The 22,214-nt window shown below is 39.5% G+C and overlaps 1 protein-coding gene across 6 annotated transcripts in view; it reads right to left on the bottom strand.

Moving 5' to 3' along the window:
- CDON (cell adhesion associated, oncogene regulated) overlaps positions 1-22,214 on the bottom strand; it is a 100,143-nt gene that overhangs the window by 66,584 nt on the left and 11,345 nt on the right. For all 6 annotated transcript variants that reach the window (XR_008684429.2, XR_016036435.1, XR_016036436.1 and 3 more), the window contains one exon: positions 428-564. Coding sequence is in view for 2 of the 6 variants with exons in the window: in XM_055415914.2 (XP_055271889.2) it covers positions 428-503 (76 nt within the window). In the remaining 4 variants the exon portion in view is untranslated. The remainder of the gene's footprint in view (positions 1-427; positions 565-22,214) is intronic.

Genomic DNA, 22,214 nt, shown 5'->3' with positions numbered 1-22,214 from the left:
AGGTCATGAGACCTGGGATTCAAACCAAGTTCTCTCATTCCAAGTTTGAGTATTCTTACATACTGATTCTAAAACTCCTCTGTGGTGGTAGGTAGTCAGCATTTTATTCCTATTATAATTTCCAAATTCAGAAATCTGTAACATATCCTCATTGGAAAAAAAGCACGATCAGAAAATATTTATTTTCAAGGCCACAAAAGGAATAAATTACTAGGACAATGATGGGAAGGACTGTGAGCGCCTAGAAGCACTACTAAGAAATCCTTAAATTGTTTAATTAAAGTTTTAAAAATGTTCCACTGGTCAAACAAATCTTAGAAATGTCTTTATAAACCATTACTACTGGCAAAGCATTAAAGTTGAAGTTTTTCATAGGATTAAGATGAGGATAAGCTTCAGCCCAAAAGTTATCATTCTCTCTTCTTACCTGGACTCACAGAAGAGCACAGCATCAGGAGAGTCACGTACAGCAGTGTCTGTAAGGGTCTAGAATCTGGATGCATAGCGCCAGATTACAGAAGTGGGCAGGGCAGACTTCCAGGGCAAAACCCAGGCTTCGGCTCACTAAGAGACATAGGGGAAAAAAAAAAGAAGAAGAAGGAAATTCTAAAGTACAAAAACAGTTGAAATCTATTCTCTGAAGAGCCAGAGTCCTGCACGTGGTAGCTGCCTTCAATTTCGCAAGCTTTATATAGACTGTATCAAATACAAGGCATTTAATGATCCACATCTTCCCAGTTCACAAAATAATCTGTAGGCATTAAAGTCAGAAGTTCTGCTCATTCTTCCAAGATACTAAGACACTTATTTTACACGGATCAATCCTCAGTGTTAATTGGAAGGACTGATGCTAAAGCTGAAACTCCAATACTTTGGCCACCTCATGCGACCAGTTGACTCACTGGGGGTGGGAGGAGAAGGGGACGACAGAAAATGAGATGGCTGGATGGCATCACCGACTCGATGGACATGAGTTTGAGTGAACTCCGGGAGTTGGTGATGGACAGGGAGGCCTGGCGTGCTGTGATTCATGGGGTCGCAAAGAGTCGGACACGACTGAGCAACTGAACTGAACTGAACTGAATCATTCCAAATGAATCCATTATGGCCTTTCGCCCATTTCTGTTTGTACAACTCACAACCATCTAAAACTCAACCAAAACGCATTCCTTCTCTACATTCCTTAAAATACAAACAATAACAAAACAACAAAATTATAACTAACGTTTATACAGTGTTTTGTACGGGCCAAACACCACCTCAGTGCTTTTCAAACATTAACTGAACCTTCGCAACAGCACTATGAGTTAGGTACTCCTGGTTTTCTTCCCCTTTTTTTCAGATGGGGACTCATGGATTGCACAGAGAAACTAAGGGCAGACTTGGGTGGGGACTGAGCCTTCTGCAGAACATCCAAAGACCACTGTGGTGAGGGTGGGATGAGCCAGAAAAAGAGCACAGAGGAAAGCCAGGCTAGATCCCACCCAGTTTCAAAAGCCACGGTGAAGACGTTGGCATTTATTCTCAAGGCAACGGCGGGCCCTTGGAGGACTTAGAGAAGGGAGTAATGGGGTCTCATTATGCTTTAAGATCACTGACTGGAGGATATACTAGACTCAGTGGGGCAGGAACAGAAGAGTGGGAACAAGCTGGTGGAAGCACTCCATTAGAGGCTGCCTGTCTTGTATTTGAGGCACTCTACTGTGGTGTTGGAGAAGACTCTTGAGAGTCCCTTGTACCGCAAGGAGATCCAACCAGTCCATTCTGAGGGAGATCGATCCTGGGTGTTCATTGGAAGGACTGATGCTAAAGCTGAAACTGCAATACTTTGGCCACCTCATGCGATGAGCTGACTCACTGGAAAAGACACTGATGCTGGGAAGGGTTGGGGGCGGGAGGAGAAGGGGACGACCGAGAATGAGATGGCTGGATGGCATCACAGACTCTGTGGACATGAGTTTGGGTGAACTCCAGGAGTTGGTGATGGATAGGGAGGCCTGGCGTGCTGTGATTCATGGGGTCGCGGAGAGTCGGACACGACTGAGCGACTGAACTGAACTGAACTGAACTGAACATAAAGCCTGCAAAATGGTGGGCAGCCACTGAATCCAGTGATTCACAGGATTAAGATGAAGAAAAGCTTCAGCCCACAAACTGCCATTCTCTCTTCTCACCTGGACTCACAGAAGAGCACAGAGTTGGAGAGGAAAATACAGCAGTGTCTGGAAGGGTTCAGAATTTGGATCTGAATAATTGAATTTTCAATTGACAGAGCTGCTTCATTCAAAGAGCTGTTTACCATTTCTCATTTACAGAATTAGTATTTTGTCTCATTTATATCATAAGGATTCTCTCATCTATACTGCCCTAATTATTAAGCTCTGTATCAGGACATTGCCTTATTTCTTTTAAAATATAAGACTGTTTCTACAACTTTTACAAGCTCCAAGGACCGAAACATATAGATGCAATAAGGGACTGCCTTTCACTGGTCTATAGGGTGCATCAGATACAATAGAGGCAGTCACTGAATCACTAGAATCAGACTGTAAAGGTAAACCAACAGAATCTGTTGAAGGCTTGGATAGAGAAGGAGAGATAAAGAGATGTCAAGGATAACTCTTAGTCTTTGATGTAACAGAATAAAGTTCTGTTTCCTGAAATGGGGAGGACTAGAGAGGGGAAACGGAGAAGGCAATGGCACCCCACTCCAGTACTCTTGCCTGAAGAATCCATGGACAGAGGAGCCTGGTGGGCTGCAGTCCATGGGGTTGCACAGAGTCGGACACAACTGAAGCAACTTAGCAGCAGCAGCAGAGAGGGGAAATGGAGAAGGCAATGGCAACCCACTCCAGTACTCTTGCCTGGAGAATCCCACGGACAGAGGAGCCTGGTAGGCTGCAGTCCATGGGGTTGCTGAGTCAGACATGACTGAGCGACTTCACTTTCACTTTTCACTTTCATGCATTGGAGAAGGAAATGGCAGCGCACTCCAGTATTCTTGCCTGGAGAATCCCAGGGACAGAGGAGCCTGGTGGGCTGCCATCTATGGGGTCGCACAGAGTCGGACACGACTGACGTGACTTGGAAGCAGCAGCAGCAGAGAGGAGAAAACAGCTGAAGAGGAGGTTTCTCAATAGCTATGCTTTGGCCATCTGGATATTCCCGACCCAGGGATCAGACCTGGGTTTCCTACATTGCTGGCAGATTCTTTTACAGTCTGAGCCACCAGGGAAGCCCATTGTTATAAATGGCAGCAGAAAAACTGAATTGCTAAGGATAGATGGATGACAGCCAAGGAAATACTGGGTTTTGTGGGGTTTGTTTTTAAATATAGAAATTCTATAACACATTAACAAAGCTAAAAAAGAAGTTTCACATAACCCAGCACTGGTAAAGATATGGGTAAAAATCACTATATCTCATTAGTGGAAATAAAATCGGTAAACCCCTTTCAAAAGGAAAATCATTCATTCAGCAAGTATCTATTGAATTTTTCTACAGTTTATTTTATTTTATTTATTTTATAATTGAAGGACAATTGCTTTATAGAATTTTGTTGTTTTCTGTCAAACCTCAACATGAATCATGAATCAGCCATAGGTATATATATATATATATATATATATATATATATATATATATATATACACACTCCCTTTTGAACCTCCCTTTGAATGTTTACTATATGCTGGGTACTATTTTAGAAACTGGGATCAGAGTAGCTTAAATACATATATAAGTAAAAGACAACAGACAAAAATGTATACCTTACATTTGTGTGAGAGATGAACAATAAACCAAACAAATAAATTAGGAATATTCACAAGGTCCATGCCATTCTCCAGATATGTTTTATTCCTTCTCCTCTATGCTAAGTCTATACCCTGGCCACTGCCTACCACTGCACTCACTGCTCTGTTCTGTGATTTATCTGGGTACAAAACTGCTACCTCTTTAAAGGCAAGAATGATGTCATATTCAACTTAGCAAATTCTAATGCATGGCAGAAAAGAAGCACTTGATGTTTCTGAAAATGAAAGGAATACCTTCATAGAATGTAATTCCCAGAAGTACCTTAAAGTAATATTTAGTGAGAACTGTTATCTCAACTGAATTCTGTGTGACCTAGCTATATTTTTATTCCTTCATTTGACTATTCATTCATAGTTATGATTTCAAATATTAGCAAACATACAGTAAGTACCTACTGTATACCAGGTACATTGCTAGGCTAGCAATCCAAAGAGTCGTTATTTTGATGACAAATTCCATTCCCCGTATTCCTGCTTGGCCAGGACACAGAATTTATGACTACAAAACCCAACAAAATGTAAGGCCAGAGCTACATTAATGACATTTTAGTAGTGAGAATTCTACATGCATACTTATTTGTGAAAAGAAAGTTTAAGTCTAACCATTGGTAAAACTGGGTATAGTAATACAAGGCAAGGCATCTTAAGAATGTCTTTGAATAAATCAAGTACTTCTCAGGATCTGCTTGCTTCTTCTCTACACCACAGACCTCCAAGTTGCAAACTCAAGTTCATCTACTATCAGTTCAAGGACTGCCTTTAAAATGTTTCTTTGATGAGCTCTTTTAAAAGTGGGAAAAAAAACTACAGTACCACTCATTGGCAGAAAGGGCCAGCTGTGTGAAAGCCTTTTTTGGTTTATTTGAATTCTCCCCTGTTTCAAGGGCAAGAACTGACACACCGCTGCTAAGCAGTCAAGGCAAAGTAAACATTCAAACAACTTGTTAACAGCAGACACTTTCCTGAGACGATGAGGACAAGGAAGAGGGTTTCTTCCTTTTGCCAAATCTTTCCTCAACTATTTATTTATTGAAAAGCAGTGAAACAAATTCCAGAGTCAACTTTAACCCCAGCGTCGGATCTAGTGAGTTACTTTACAGCTGTCCTTTAAAACGTCACAGCTCATTATTGCTACCTAAACACTATCGCACAGGAATATGCCCATGTTTCTATGAGGCTAACACTCTGTCAGTTAATTTGGGTGGTTGGAAAGGAATTACAACCCTAACAGTTCCAAGTATTTGTTGACTTGGTTTATATTTATCCCTGGCAGGCCTGCTCAGCTTGTTAGAGAATTGTGATATTCAGAACAAGGACCTGGATTCTGTCGCCCTACTCATCAGGTAGCTTGAAATTATATTCAACAGCCACCAAGGGCAACCTAGGTCCAACCTCACAAACAAACATCCCTGAGCACAAGAAGAGTAACAGACAGCCCAAGTGCTGGTCCTTGAGTCCTGACCTAAAGATTAGCTGGTACCTCCTGAGTTTCAGGGCTTTCTCTAAGCCCTTCCCACATGCCTACAGAGAATGCAATTTGTCTTGCATTACAAACTGTACTTTTAAGCCATGCCAGGCTTAAGAGAATTTCTGTCGGCAAGGGGAAACTAAAGGTATGCTTCATCTCAGAATAAGAAAGGAAATAGTTCCCCAACATTTATTTAACTTATTGTTCAGGTTGTGAACTTGTTGCTTTTATAACCCCTTTTCAACACACTGCCAGAATAATCCTTTGGGAAAAGTCCTTCCTGAATTTCTAGATTTGATTCCTCTGTTTTTGAAGGAACGCCTCTGCTTTCCTAAGGATGATCAAAGCGGCCTCTCTGCATTATCCCCTCCCTAGACTCCTATATCAGATGTTCTTAGAGTTTTCTTTGAGGCTTAGGGAATAATTGTGATTAATTTGTGAACAAAAAATTCAGCTTTGGGATCAGTATTGTTCTTCAAAACAGAATATTCTTAGTTTTCTTTTTTAAAGGCATCTTCTTCATAAAATAATAATTTCCTTCTTAAAAATAAAGATTCTTATTTTCAAACTATTTCAAAGTATCCTATTTCTCAACTGTGGAGGAAAAAAACGATATTTTGGCAATAACTAAACAAAAGAAAAAATAAAGCATGTCTACTTAAAATTTTTTTACTAGATACTACTTAATTCTGCATAATTTCGGTTATGGAAGTCAAAAACCTTTTTAAAAACCCATTGAACCACCTTGACCTTAATCACAAGCAACTTTAAATCTCCTCTCCAAGTTTTCTTCTTTCTGAATATCTGAGTTAATTTAGCTAAGCAAACAACATTTCCTACACAGACTTCTCAGAGAATCTTACTTTTTCCAAGAAATATTCATTCGATCAATTAATTCCATATGGAGGGTATTTACTTGGGGCAAGATCCTGGGAGAGGTAAAAAGATGAGGAAGATGAGGAAGGCATAATTTCTGAGCTAAAGGATACTGCAGCCTAATTTGGAAAAGAGGGCTTGAATTAATTAACTCTGAAATAAAGAAAAATATAATAAGTAAATGAGAATGTAAAAAGTATTAAAAGAGTTCAAAGTAGAGGACTCCATCCTTCATTCGACAAACACTAAGCGCCTTCCTACTCCATGTCAGGCGCCGTGCTGCCCTGGGAACTCAGTCAGGATGACTGCCTCCAAGATGCTTCTAATCAGGTGAGGACAGGTGACAACTCAAGAAGTCCTTCCAATACTGATTCACCTAACAGAACAACTAAACTTGCTGCCACAAGGGCTCCTTCAAGGTTACTGCATATTGTGGATGGCTTCTTTTTTTCTCTTTCTTTTTTAAATTATGAAAGTATGGTAACACATTTATAGAAGACTTGGAAAATATGAAACAAAGTTACATATAGTTTCACTATATATTACAATTAATTTTAAGTATTAAGATTTTTAGTTGGAGTTTCAATATCAAACTCTCAAAAATTAACAGAATGAATATACAGAAAAGTAGAAGGATACAGTATACCTGAAAAGCACCATGAGCCAATTCAACAGAATTAAGATTTATTCAATTTTCACACAACAGTAGGATACGAATTCTACTCAAATTTCCATAGACTATAAACTAGGAGACACTGGAACATATCCAAGGACGTAAAACAAGATGCAAACCTTTCATGGTCTAAATATTGAAATCAAACTGAGTCTGTTCTCTTATCACTGTGGAATTATGTTAGAAGTCAATATCAAAAGATATTCAAAAATACCGCACACAGTTTCAAGTGCAATGTGACATTTACCAAGAGATCTTTGACTTGACCATTGAAATCCTCAATAAAGTTAGACGACTGAGAAAACACAGGGTGATTGCAGAGAAGAAAGCATTTAAATGAGAAATTAATACCAAAGACACTTTAAAAAACCCCTGTGTATTTGGAAATTAAATGTCCAGTTTTAAATGATGGCTGTATCTAAGAAGGATGGCTTCTTTTTATTTGGTATCAACTTTTATATAACTTTTACATTCAGAAACTAAACAATGGAACTTGGACAGCTGTGGGCAAAGATACACCCACCAGTTTATATGACGCCACAGTTTTTATCAGAAAATATCTAGAGGAATTTGAATGGTCTGCTATATTTATTTGGATGTTTTGTGAACAGATACCAAGAAAGAAAGGATGGTGAATGTTTAATCTTCTGCCTGCAGCAGGAGTACAACATTTTCATGACCGTGGAATACTCTGGTGCTTAGCCTTTATTCTGCCATAAGGTGCTTTTGTGTGATATGACTTTAAGTGCCACGTGAATGAAAGGTAACTACATGCTTTAAATGACTTCCTGTCTCCAAGTCCACTTTCCGACTGCCCCACCTCGGCAGGACTTCCTCACCAGCCCTTCTTCACCAGCCAGCACCCTCAAGTCTTCTCTTTCTCCTTTACTAAGTGAAATAGACTCATTGCAACATATTTAGGAAGACACTATCTGTTTGCTTTCAAAATATTGTTTATCACCTACATGAACTGGTTTTTATTGCTAAGTTGATTTACTTTTCTATCCGTGAAAATAGTTTAGCTCTCCTGGTTTGGGGTGGAACATGTCATGACTTTTTCCCCATCAAAATATATGGAAATGGTTTTCACTAAGAAGCAAGGCTTTCAGTGGAATTATCTGGCAGTCCATGGTAAGGATTAGGTGTTTTCACTGCCGGGGCCCATGGTTCAATCCTTGGTCAGAAAACCAAGATCCTGTAAGCCGCAGGGTGTGGCCAAAATCAAAGAGAAGAAGATAAAGAAGCAAGGCTTTTAGGATATACAAGTTTTCAGGAATTAAAGTAGGTAAGGAGGCCACAAAATAAAGGATGAGCCACAAAATAAAGCAAGCACAGGTGCTACTGGAAAAACAGAAGGGTCACCCAACCAAGACTCAGAATGAGAAGACATCCCAGAGGAGACAATGAGGTGAGTCAGATAGAGAAGTTTGGGAGAAGGGAGAAGAAGCAAGGCGAGGGGCATATTCCAAGCAGAAGGAAGAGTGTGTGCGCAGGATTAGACACACAGAGAGTAAGGAAGAACAGACCAGAGTGGACAGTAAGGACAGGGAGACAATAAGGCCACAGAGTTGAGTAGAAGCCAGAGTATCAAGAACAAAGTAAATCAGGTTATAGCATTTGGCTTTTTTCCTCCGAGTCTAGTATTAACAGCTTTTAGGCAGCAAGAGTCAAGATCAGACTTGTGCCTTTGACAAACCATTTACCCTGCCATGTAGAGAAAGGCTGAAGAGGGTTTAGGAGGCTGTTGTGAAAAAGAAAGGGGACCTGTACTAGAGAAATAACAGGGGATACATGTGAAAGATTTTTTTTTTCAATTTTAAAGACACGGACAAGTTCAAAAGCTATTTAGGAGGCGGGACTGATGGAACTTGGGTAGTGAATGATGTGACCTGGGAAGGAATACATCTCTTAGACATCTTTGGAATCCACTGTCTGCTCACTTCTGTTTCCCTTTGGCTTCGGCCATAAATAAAGGCACTGAGGCTGCTATCCAGATTTCGGACGTGGAAGAGTATGTGGATGACTGCCTTCACTGAGACAGGAAACACATGAGAAACCACAGGGCTTTCCGTGGTTTGTTGTTGCTGTTTGGAGTTAGCAGGGAATAAAAAGGATGCATCTTAAGGTGTGGAACTAATAAGCTGAGTTGGATCTAAGAGAAACTCTAGGAAAGACCTAGCAGGGAAGCTGAAAAGCTTAAGAGAGATGAGGGAGGCAAGGGCAGACAGAGAAACTGTGATTCCCTAAGGGGGAAGGAGTCTCGGGTTAAAGCCTAAAAATGAAATAAAATTAACTTTAAAGGGGTACCAATTCCTCTCTCAAAAATAACGCTCATGATCAGTGCTACTAATTAAAAGTTTTTCATCTTAACAAAAGAGGAAAAGACAGAAAATTATATTCCAGGGATGGAATCAGACACTCAAGACTTCTTAAAAATGAGTTCCCAAATGTCCCTGGACGTTCACGCCCCCGTATACCTTTCAAAGGTACCAACCACGGTTTAGGGTAACCAGACACATTCCTTCCCTGCAGCCTTTGATCAGTGACAGTCTTCAGGCTGCCCACATGGGGTCCCAAGAAATGAGAGAAACAGCTGGCAGGCATCCTTCAGTGCTCTGACTGGAGGCGTGGGTAGGGGCAGGAGGAGGGGGAGGGAAGAAAGAGCTCTCCTAAGTCCAGTGGCAGCAAATACAGCCTCTAAGAGTCAGCATGTTCCTCTCTGTGGGCTATTCTCAGTGCTTTTAGAAACCAGAGCATCCTTTCCAGCAGTCATGTGCAATTGACAAGGATGCATTCTGCGACCTGCTGCAAAGCTCGAGGGCAGAATGAGTGTATAAATTTTGTGCAAGCAGAGATGCAGGATGTCCAGCATGTAGGCCAGGTCAACAATGGGCAGACCTCTCTTCTCACCAGAACTCAGCACAACCCCGCCCCCCACCCTTCCACCCCTACTCCCCTACCCCCACTGCTGTTGGAAACTGCTTCCATGAGCTTGGAAGGATCACGCAGTCGTGAGCATCTAGTTTTTTAAACCGCTGACACCTACAGACCTCACAGCCCTTCCCCCACTTCTCCAGAGCCTCAATCAAGTCAGCCAAGCAGACACGTTGATCCTGCTGCCTCCACAAGCATTTCCTTTCACTGTGGACCATCAAAAGTCGAGGAAGCAAATGGAAGTGACTTGGAGTTATGGCACCAAAAAGGCCAAATGAGCAAAGAAATAATCAACTGCACATGAGCCACTTCAGCTCTGACACAATGAAAAGGGCCTAGGACTAACCCCAGGAAAGGTCACTGAGATCAAAGGTCATGAGCAGAAAAAGGCACCCGTGAGGGGCTGCCAGCTGCAATGGGAGCCAATGTGGTCTTAATTACTCACCAAAAGAGAAGGAGTCTGAGCTAGGGCCGAGTTGGGTTCTAGTCACATATTTGTGTGTTGTTTTTTTTTTAAAGTCAAGTGTTCCTGTTCCACTCTCTTTCAAAGAGGCTATTTCTTCCTGCTTCTAGAGCACAGGAAACCAAGAATTGTGGAGATAAGATAATTCTGGCATCCACAGTAAGCTGTACAGGAGTGTTCCAAATATTTAAAAGCATAGCTGCACACACACAAGTGAAATTCTAAAGCATGACTTAGGAGGGATCATTAAAAACACAAAATACAGCAAGTTTCAAGGAGATTATTCTTGAATCCCTTGCAAGCATCACAAAATCAACACTTGCCACAAATCCAACTCAGTCGATTTAAGGGTTTGTCATTGGAATTGGCTTCATGGGAAAATGTAACACCGTAATGGTAACCACAAAACAAATGCCAAATGCAAAATTTTAAGTTTGCAAAGAACTAGCTGAACTTGAACAGGCTGATATTATAAAGATCCAGACAGACACTGGGCTAATGTTCTTTGATGGAGAATGAGAAGGAGGAATGTGAAGCCATTTTAAAAGGAGCTCTGGATGATAAGTGTTAGGCAATAAAATTAATACAATTGTTAATAAGGACAATGCCTTGCTCAGACCTTAACAAATGGAATGAATTTTCCTTCGCCATGATGAAAGGCACCCTCATGGGGTTTTGGTTTAGATTTAATTTTCATAATGAGGAAAGAAGGACTGAAGAAGAAACTTATTTCCATGCAATATATTCTAATGTATACAGTAAAATACTGAGGAAAAAGCAAATATATATATATTAGAGATCTAAGAAAAAATATCTTGGCTGCAAACAAACTTGAATCAATGATGGTTGGGCACTGGACCTCCATCAGGATGATTTTTATATTATATGACCTGCTGAATTATGAGTTTCCTAGAGACCAGGAACACAGTGATACTAGTCTCCAAGTACCTTCTTCCACCTTTCAAGTTGGCTGCATAAAATACAGGGAGCTCAGCTTGGTGCTCAGTGACGACCTAGAGGAGTGGGATGAAAGAGGGTAGAAGGGAGACTCAAGAGGAGGGGCATATATGCATACATAGAGCTGATTCACGTTGTTGTACAGCAGAAACTATAACACAACATGGCAAAGCAACTATATTCCAATTAAAAATAAAATAGGGACTTCCCTGGTGGTCCAGTGGCTAAGACTTCACACTCCCAAAGCAGGGGGCCTGGGTTTGATCCCTGGTCATGGAACTAGACCCCACATGCTGCAACTGAAACCCAGCATGGCCAAATAAAGAAATTTTTTAAAAGCAAAATAAACATAACCAAAAATAAATAAACCGAGCTGAATAAAATAACGGAAGGGGTCTGTATTTCTTAGGAGGCCCAGTTTGTTCAAGCAGGTGATGGGAACTAGGTCAGACAGGGCTTCGTCAGAGCTGTCACAGCATCATGTCTGTGCACTAGGCACTGAGAACGGGGCCCTTCAAGCACTTCCATAGGCTGGCAAAAGTGTCAATCACAGATTCCTGTGCAGCCAGCACACGATTACCACACATGGACTGATAGATAAGTAAAAACGCACAAAGGCCTGTGGAAAAAAAACTTGCATTCCTAGAAGCTTTGATAGATAAAATCAAAGAAATGATCAAGATACAATGTCCTGATGAAGTGAACACAGAAAAACGATCAGTGAAGATTGGGATATCTTTCTAAACACAGCACAATACTGCATGAAGTTTGAGTCCAACTGGGAGAGCCTGAGACGCTGTTTCAGCAGTGGGTCCATCTTGCCCACCACAAATGAAACAAAGCTTATTGGAACAACTCTGCTGGGCCGCATGCATGTATACCAAAGAGCAGCAGCTGCTTTGTGATATTATATTGGACAATGGGAAACAGGAAGGTCCAAAGAAAGAATTCAAGAACACACTGATAAAGGAGACACACACAGACATACACAGTACACATGGACATCATCAGAAAATCAGAACAGCAGACAGACCCAACCAGGAAGACAGATAAACTTATTCCAGTGATGCTCCTCTGTGTAAAACTTTTCTGAGAATCCTTTGTTCATTATTTTTGGTGTCCATGTATAAACAAGGCATAAAAATCATCTCATTAGATTATGATTACACTTGATTTTTAACTCCATATAGTTTTAACTCCATCAACATCACCAAATTAATTTATTAATGGTTAGGAGGAAATGGCAACCCACTCCAGTGTTCTGGCCTGGAGAATCCCAGGGACGGGGGAGCCTTGTGGGCTGCCGTCTATGGGGTCACACAGAGTTGGACACGACTGAAGTGACTTAGCAGCAGCAGCAGCAGCAGTTCCAAACTACTCAAGAACATAAACAAAAAATTTTTAAGTGCCATAAACAGTAAAGGCAATTCCAAAAGAACACCAAATTTCTTGGTACAATAACAACAATGTGATATTAAATATATAGCTTCCCAAGGTAAGAGACTTCTTTAAAGACATAATTCTGATTTAGATATTTTAAGTTCTGGTATAGCTCTGATATATATTTTTTTCCTATCACACTACACTCACGTCATAGCTGACATTTGTAGAACACACATGTTGATACAGGCATATACCTTGTAGCTGAACTCTTAAGGACTTATTATTGGCTTCCAGAATAACTTGAGGAGTTTTTGGTTTTCGTTTTTTGGTGAGATTGCTGTGATTCATGGGGTCGCAAAGAGCTGGACACGACTGAGCGACTAAACTGAACTGAGAAGAGAATTATTAACTTGATTGTTTATATAATGACAGGTGATTAATTTGGATCTTATAAGAATGCTGTGGGTTGGATCCTTTGCTTAATTTTCTAAAATCTCTTCCTTCAACCCATTTGCTAAGACATTATGAGTAGAGTTGAAAGTTGTAGCCTAAAAACACAAAAAGCGGTTTCTCAATTCATTTATACAACAAAAATGTAGTGCGCGTCCATATTCAAAGCAGTTGGGGGAAAAAAATGATTAGAGAAAAGATGACATAGAAATAGAATAAGATAACAGAGACCCTGATCTCATTTCTTAAATCTTTGACATCTTTAACTCCTGGATTACATATAAACAGCAGCATTTAAAACTCTTTTGACATAAAAAAAAAGTTTCCAAAAGTGACAAGAGTCTGAATTTTTAAATATTTTTTAAGTATTTAATAAGAATATTAAAAATATATTTAAAAAAATTAACAGTTGGTAGTCTACAGTGACGTATTTCTTTTTCCTAGAGGATTCAGTCAGGTAGAATATTTAGTAAACTAGCGTGGTTTAGGTTCTGTCTGCAAATAGAGGGTAAAAAAACCCGACAATTTTCTCTCAGTTTGAGAATTCTATGACAAACAGTTTACAAGCTATGTTTAAATGAAAAAGCACTTAAAAGCCTGTGTGCACCTCTTAACACAGTTTTGCCTCATCTTTGGCAGACTCCAAACATGACTGCACTAATGAAAGAGGAAAGGGGAAAAAAAGCAGCAAAGGTATCCAAAATCAACAAAAGTTCAGCTCTAAAAATTAAGTCAAACGCATGTAGTTCAGCCCTCCAGTTTGCAAGCAAAAAAGAGACTGCTTGTGTTCACTCTTATATTAAAAAAAAAAAACAACCAAGTTGAAAAAAAAGCAGGAGACAAGTTCATGATTTCATTGTAAGAACTTGAAGAGGCAGACCCTTTACTTTGTATTCGGGTAAAGAAACTGAGGTTCCCTGGTGGCCCAGTGGTAGAGAATTCGCCTGCCAATGCAGGAGACAGGGGTTCGATCTCTGGGTCAGGAAAATCCCCTGGAGAAGGAAAAATCCACTCCAGTTTTCTTGCCTGGAAAATTTCACAGACAGAGAAGCCTGGCAGACTACAGTCCATAGGTTCCCAAAAGAGTCAGACACGACTTAGCGACTGAACAATAGTAACGAAGGAACTGAAGAAATTTCCCTAGCAAATTTTCCTGCTTTCTGAAAGTGTCATCCACTATTTTACAGTCAAATTATCTGTGAGGTTTTCACAGAATTCTGGGAACACTGTTAGAAACATATACACAATGGAAAAGACAGACCTTCTTGTGAAAACTCAGGATTGTCTTACAAAAGAAAGACTGGTCATGAAGCAAACAGCACCGCTGATTTGAAAACTACTAAGTTATCAAGCTTTCCAAGAACTTACATTGAAGAAAACATTTCATAACTCTACATAATCACCTCCTTTTTCTCTGCCCAGCTTCCATGCCAACCTGAGTGAGAACTTAAGAGGAAAGGCCCAGCTGGCAGGTGTGGGTGTTCCAAAAATCAGATATTATTTTGTTTATTTGAATTACATTCTTTGCTTGAACAGCCTCAGGGTACAAATAAAACATACAAGTAATTAAAATAACCAACAGCAGGACTAATAAAACATCTAAAAGCAACTTATATATAGAGAGAGACTCTCTAAGTGTTTGCCTCCTGACCTCAGTATATGGAACAATGAGGGCACACGTAAACCTAAGTGAGGCATTACCATTTCTGCTGGAGAAGGATAAAAAGCCAACTTAAGTCTGTGGTCAGAGGGAGAATCCGACTTGATGCTGATGCATCATAAACACATGGCTGTGAGGCTGTGAATACTACAGATGGAGAAACAGCCAGCATGGGACACGGCAAAGACGCCATATCCAATTCGGAAAACTGTACACTGACAGTTTACCAAATTTAATCCAGAGCAATGGTTCCCAGAGTTTTGGATTTCAATAACCAGAGACACCTAAAAATAAAACAAAACACCAGTATGTCCCATGTAAGAATACCAACCATTTACCAAGTTACAAAAAAAAAAGAAAAGAAGAACTGCCGCCTACAATCACTGTTCATTGGAACAGAGCAAAACATGAACCAAAAAGGAATTTTAGAATAAATCTGGCTTTAGGAAGCCAGCACTCCCATGTCTTTCAGTTGGCTGTTTCTCATTTGACTCCAGATGAATATAAAATCCACATTATAAGTCAAGCGGGTTTAAAGATCAATGTTGAGAAACAGAAATCTAAAGACTTTAAAATCTTTAGTCTTATAAATCAGTAGATTATGTTATAACAGCTCATCACCAACATTTGCTTACAAAATAGGTTAAATCATGTGTCTCTTAATGGAGCATTAAACACACACACCCCTCAGATTTTCATCTTGAATGTCAACCAACAAATCTCCCGAAAGTAGCGTTTTCACTCAGTACTGACAGGTTTCTGCCACTCAAAAAGACCCCACTGGTCCCAATACCACCTGTACTTTTCATTATTAACATTCCTCTCCAAAACAGGCCAAACTTCTAGACCTTATTGGGAAGCAAAATTCCCGGTATCCCCTTACTTTCTCTGCACACTATTTTCAAACTTTGTTTTAAAACTTTACAAAAAAGAAAAAAAAAAAATTTTTTTAAGAAATTACTGAGATAAAACATAAGGAATTTCACTCTAATACTATGTTATAGAAGCCCTATATCTCCTTGAATGAACATTAAATTTAACCAATGAACAAGTATATACCTGAATCTGTAGCATTTCCATAATAAATTATTATAATCTTCTATAAATTAAAGCAATTTTCTCTCTGTACCATCATGTTACATCAAATAAAGATGGCCCTGTCTATAAGATCTTTAAAAAAGATAAAACAAAACTTCTTCCCTTCTTCAGTAATGGCTTTGATTTTCATTTGAATCTGATTTTCTGAGAAAGAACAGTAACCAAGGAACATTATTGAAGGGAACGTACAGAAGTTGGTTTTACCTGACTCATTACACTGTGAAAATAAGGAACTAGGCTAGATGTCTATAGGTCATATAAATGTAAAAAATTTCTACCGGACCTGGCTTAAATATTCGGTCCATGAGGGAAGGGAACCACATCTAGTTTGGTCACCTCTGTATATCTAACACCTGTGAAGTACCCTGCACAAAATGAGTGCTCAGATAATTTCCCCAAGATTGCACAGCTAATAAATGATGGGGGTGAGACTGAACCCAGGGTGAGCCCAGGCCTCCACTCCACCCTTTCTACACACAGTTTCTTAAATGAAAGGAGAGCCTTGAGTATAGGTCTCTTTTTTTTATGCCCGTTGAATTCACTGTGAATCCACAGCCACTTCTCATTCTGGAAGGATGCTTAAATCTACCAGGTTTTAGTTTTCTTTCTCTATTTTAGTTTTAATCTGCAGATGAATTTCTGAAGGTATGAAGGTCTTTTTTTTTAAATTTCATTGTGTTTCTGCACTGCTGAAACTTGAATTATTGTTATCTTATTCTAGGTCATCAGCCAAATGATAAAGACATGACACAAGATTTCCAGGCCCAGTTTACATTTGTGTTCTTGGATCATAGCCATGACATGTGAAGGTCAAATGATGTTACATAATACCATTCAAAGAAAGTTCTGAAACAGGTGAAAAGAAAAGTAGGAACTGTAAATCATCTTCTAGCTCATGGCAGCATAAGTGCGCCAAACTTGAAAAGCAGATGACATCGCAGATGGTATAACATAACATTAGAAACACGTGTACTACAAAGGTCCCACATTACTATGGCTCATCAACAATAAGTAAATATGAATGCATACAGGCACTTCATCAAATGGATTCTAATTTTTTTTTCAGTATTATGTATCAGAGTGTACTTTTAAAGTGGCCCACAAAATACTGGACCAATAGTTAAAAACAAGTTCATTATTAAAAAGAAAAAATAGGGACTTCCCTGGCAGTCCAGAGGTTAACGATCCAGGCTTCCAATGCAGAGGGTGTGGGTGTGATTCCTGGTTAGGGAACTAGATCCTTCAAGCTTTGAGGTGCTGCTGCTGCTGCTAAGTCGCTTCAGTCATGTCCAACTGTGCGATCCCATAGATGGCAGTCCCCCAGGCTCCCCAATCCCTGGGATTCTCCAGGCAAGAACACTGGAGTGGGTTGCCATTTCCTTCTCCAATGCATGAAAGTGAAAAGTGAAAGTGAAGTCGCTCAGTCGTGTCCGACTCTTAGCGACCCCATGGACTGCAGCCTACCAGGCTCCTCCATCCATGGGATTTTCCAGGCAAGAGGACTGGAGTGGGGTGCCATTGCCTTCACCGTAGCCAAAAATTAATAAATCAATGAATTAATTAAAATAAAAATGAAAGGTTTAAAAAAGAAAAGAAAAACAATGTTAAAAATGCTTAAAATCAAAGAATCAAATCAAAAGGCCAAGTCTTCCTATTAGGGCTTCCCGGAGAAGGAAATGGCAACCCACTCCAGTGTTCTTGCCTGGAGAATCCCAGGGACGGGGGAGCCTGGTGGGCTTCCGTCTATGGGGTCACACAGAGTCGGACACGACTGAAGTGACTTAGCAGCAGCAGCAGCAGCAGGTGACTCTAGTGGTAAAGAACCCACCGGCCAATGCAGGAGACGTAACAGACACAGCTTCAATCCCTTGGTTGGAAAGATCCCCTGGAGGAGGGCATGGCAACCCACTCCAGGATTCTTGCCTGGGAAATCTCAGGGGAGCCTGGCAGGCTACAGGGGTCGCAGAGACTGACACAACTGAAGCAACTTAGCACACAAGCATCTTCCTATTATTCAACTCAATACTGACGATGTAACAAAACAATTTTTAAGATTTAACATTTTTGAATTACGTTGGTTTTGTGATTTTGTCACAATGTGCAAATTTAGTTTTATAAGAAGTTTGCATCTACTCTATTTTGTACATAATTAAGTGAGGTTAATAATAAACATTTTTAAACAGTATTGGGGTTTATAAAATTTTTCCCTTTGATAAGTGGCACATTATTCAAGTTTAAGTGTCCACTCCTTTTTAGCAAAATACAGGACATTATCACCTCTGTTAAGACGTTAACTAATCACACACAAAGCTAATTCCTTGATTATACACATCTTTGCAAATCTCAGCTGAGAATGGGGGTGACAGGACAAGAATTATAGTTTCAAATACTAGATTCACATTCCCCCAAATCAAAAAGGTTAAAAGAATCTTGTAAATGCTACTCACCTCCATAGCCACCAAGACCACTACCGTAAGAAAACTCTATAAATAAAAACTCTAAAAATACAATTCAACCAAGCTTTATCCTCTATTCCATAGACCCAAGAGGGAATATCTTAAAAATCTGTGCATTTTAGAGTCATGGTACAATGTTTCTTCCTGCAAACAGGCTCATTATTGCTGCAAAATTTACTGTGCTTCCCTGAAAACCCGGATTCAAGTGATATAATAAAAATACAATAATGAGGCCAACCTGTAAGGTAGAAGAAAAAGATGAATTCTTAAACCTTAACTAAAAAAGTATTTAAAACAACAACAAAAAAAGTAAGACAGAAAGGTATCTCCTTCCTGACGCATTAGTACTGTCACTGCTGATGACAGAAAGGAACTCCAGGACAGACAGGCCACAGTCAGGTAGAAAGTGACGCCTGCAGCACCCCCCACCTTTTCATGTTCTGATTCCACAACTCCTGGCTCCAGTTCTTTGGATTCCCCTCTATTGCTAAATCTCAGTCTTCAACAGTCACTTAAGAGCTTATCCCAGGGAGAAACAACCCAAGGGCGTGGCTAGGGTGGAGCTGACAGTGTGCATCAATGGCCTCCCTGCAAATCAAACATTTGCATCAGATGATCGCATGTCTATTTCTTTTTTAGAAACAACTTGGGAATGATACTTTATTGGTGGTCTTCAAACCTATCAAGCCCAGTAAAGTGTTCATCTGCTCTGACCATATCTAAACCCAAGAGAAAAAACGTAATTTGAAACAGCCAAACTCATTATTAAGTATATTAAGTATATATCAAAATCCTAGAAAGCACTGGGATTTCCCACAGATAAGAACATTTGTACCTTTGGTGGGAAAATTATCAAGAAGAATTAAGAACGGGTTCCAACCATAGATAGTTCTTGCTTTTAAGAACATGTCAATAAGACTAGGTAAGAAGTTCATCTCATACCTGAAATTTCATTTTCCTGGTACTAAAGTATGTTTCTATTGAGTCTTGGGAGATGAGAAGGAGAAAGGGGAGATCGCAAAGAAACAAAATTGAAATTTAGGGTAAGAAAGTTAAGATGCGTTCAACTATTTGGGGATATGGGAAAATCACTGCCAGCTATTACATTATTCACCTAACCTAACCACTCTCTGCGATGGAAGCCAAGTACTAACCAACTCAAGAACAGCAATATATAATCAATTCTAGTTTCTTTCCACATTTACAGTCCCCAAAGTTTAATCCCAACTCATTTTATTTAGAAATGACCGTCTCGAATTCAGCAACATCACAATAATATTTTGTCACTATTAGACCCCGGCTCACAGATAATGTAACAGTAGCAACAGCTCAAATGCAAGAAGCACCTATCACTCTGTGAGGATTAACTGAGGTGATCCCATTATACAGACAGGGAAACGAAGTCATATAGAGGCCTTGTCCCCAGGATATGGTGGTGATCCCACTCCCACTGACTCCAGAGTTTACCGTAGTCTAAACCTGTATGATCAATAGCTTGAAAGCTCCCAGGTTATGAAAATTCCATTTACAGAAAACGAATTCATTCTCAACTGTTTCACTCATCTGGAAATTCCTTATGCTCAGTTTACTTAAAATAAGGTGGAGAGAGTTCTTCTGGTCCTATACTCATTTCTACTAAGCAACATATGAATGATTAAAACACAAGAAATCTTCTTGGTTGGACACCGAACTATATGTAGACTAATGATTTTAAAGCACTGCCAAGACCCTGGATGGGAGGGGAGTTTGGGGGAGAATGAATACATGTATACTTCTGGCTGAATCCCTTTGCTGTTCGCCTGAAACTATGACAACATTGTTAATACAAAATAAAAAGTTTAAAATTTTTAAAAAGTAATTAAAAAGAACATCTGGCAAATTTCAGTCATACAGAAAACCTGTTGATAATGAGAATAAGGAACAAATACTTTGGCCACCTCATGTGACGAGTTGACTCACTGGAAAAGACTCTGATGCTGGGAGGGATTGGGGGTGGGAGGAGACGGGGACGACAGAGAATGAGATGGCTGGATGGCATCACCGACTCGATGGACATGAGTCTGAGTGAACTCCGGGAGTTGGTAATGGACAGGGAGGCCTGGCGTGCTGTGATTCATGGGGTCGCAAAGAGTCGGACACGACTGAGCGACTGAACTGAACTGAATGTAGGAATGCTTAGCAGTGACAGTGACACTCTATTACAAGTTTCTAAATCATGGTTGTATGGTAAGACAGCAAGAGGGTAAAAATGCCTTAGGTTAAAGCCAAAAATTGCAAAGAACTCAAATTTCATTAGAAATAAATAAGAAAATTCCTTACAGGTTAAAAAATTCCAAAAGAATTTTTTAGACAAAAGAATATATATCAAAGAAAGTCATAAGAAAGATGTTAAGGTGTGAAACAAGATCTCCAAAATTTCAAGAATTTAATCATGTAGAAGTCAAATTAACCTACTGACCTAAAAATATTCTTTTAAAGCCATGTAATTACACCATTAAAAATAACATACAAATAAATACCTATTAACCCCGGCAGATAAAACTACATTACATTACAGACTTGGCTGATACTGGGCAGTTGGAGACCTGAACAAGTATTCATTCTTGCTCCGTTTTTGTCCTTTCAAAAAAAAAAAAAAAACTTACAGACAAGCTTCATCAATCATTCAGAGGGCCTGGTTCTGATATTATATGAGCTCTGTCAACCTTAATCAAATCGCTTGCCAGATCGTAGATAAGTAATGACTTGCTTAGGTTAAGCAAGGCCAGAGTCTTCCTTCTGTAGTATATACATCTCCAGAGTGAAAATAAACAGCCTCACACCTCAAACTAGGAGCTGGACTCTGCGCTCTTATAACTCAGCTTCTCTCCAGCCCAGGAGGAGGGGCAAGATTTGCCTTTAAGTTACCTATTTTTCCTCCTTTCCTTCTCAATCTGGTCATCAAAACTTTTAAACTATCTCATTAAACTAGTTTGATCTACAGTGAAAGAACACAAGTAAGATATCCTTAAATGCTGTAGCATTAACATTTGTTTTAGCCAATATTATACAATGATAGGGGGCTTCCCTGGTGGCTCAGATGGTAGAGAATCTGCCTGCAATGCAGGAGATCTGGGTTTGATCCCTGGGTGGGGAAGATCCCCTGGAGAAGGGAATAGCTACTCACTCCAGTATTCTTGTCTGAAAAATTCCAAGGACAGAGGAGCCTGGCGGGCTATAGTCCATGAGGTTGCAAAAGAGTCTGACACGGCTGAGTGACTAACACTTTCACCTTCTTTCATACAATGATATAAAACAGAAAAGAAATAGCTAATAATTGGGAGGCAGGCTCAAGAGGGAGGGGATATATATATATATATTTATCACTGATTCAAATTATTGTACAGCAGTAACCAATATGATATGGTAAAGCAATTAACCTCCAATTAAAAATAAATTTAAAAAGAAAAGAAATAGTTAATGGTTGACAAAAGAAATATGAGAAGAATCACTTAAAGTTACAAAGTTTGTATTCATTTTCTAACATATCCAAGAAACAGAAAATAAGATTAAGCATTGACCTCATCTGTCATGCTCAGAACACAGGGGTACTGTAGAGCAAATGTTAAGAAAAAGAGCATTCAATTTGATTTGATATTTATTCCACAAGCAAAAATGTATACGTAAAATGAGATTTATTTCTAAAAGCCCCCTTTGCTATTTTCCTTACTGGACGTGTAACTGGAAAGGGCTTTCAAACTTCATTTTCAGCTGGAATATACGATTAAAGAATTTATAAGAATCCAGGTACCTGCTCCAAAAAAATGTGTTGGAAAGTAAAGATCCCTGTCGCTAGGGGGGAAAAAAAATTAAAAGACCTCTTTAAAGAGGAAAGAGCTTAAAAAAATACAAAACACCTGGGAGTCAATTTTACTTTGGGCAAAATTTACTTCACTATCTCAGTATCTTCCATTAGGTCCACAGAATCTAGGATACAGTTTG

Source organism: Moschus berezovskii, chromosome 25, assembly GCF_049115385.1.
Source record: "Moschus berezovskii isolate FMDL1 chromosome 25, NW_MosBer_1.0, whole genome shotgun sequence".
Lineage (NCBI taxonomy): Eukaryota > Metazoa > Chordata > Mammalia > Artiodactyla > Moschidae > Moschus > Moschus berezovskii.
This window is presented reverse-complemented; position numbering and strand designations above follow the sequence as displayed.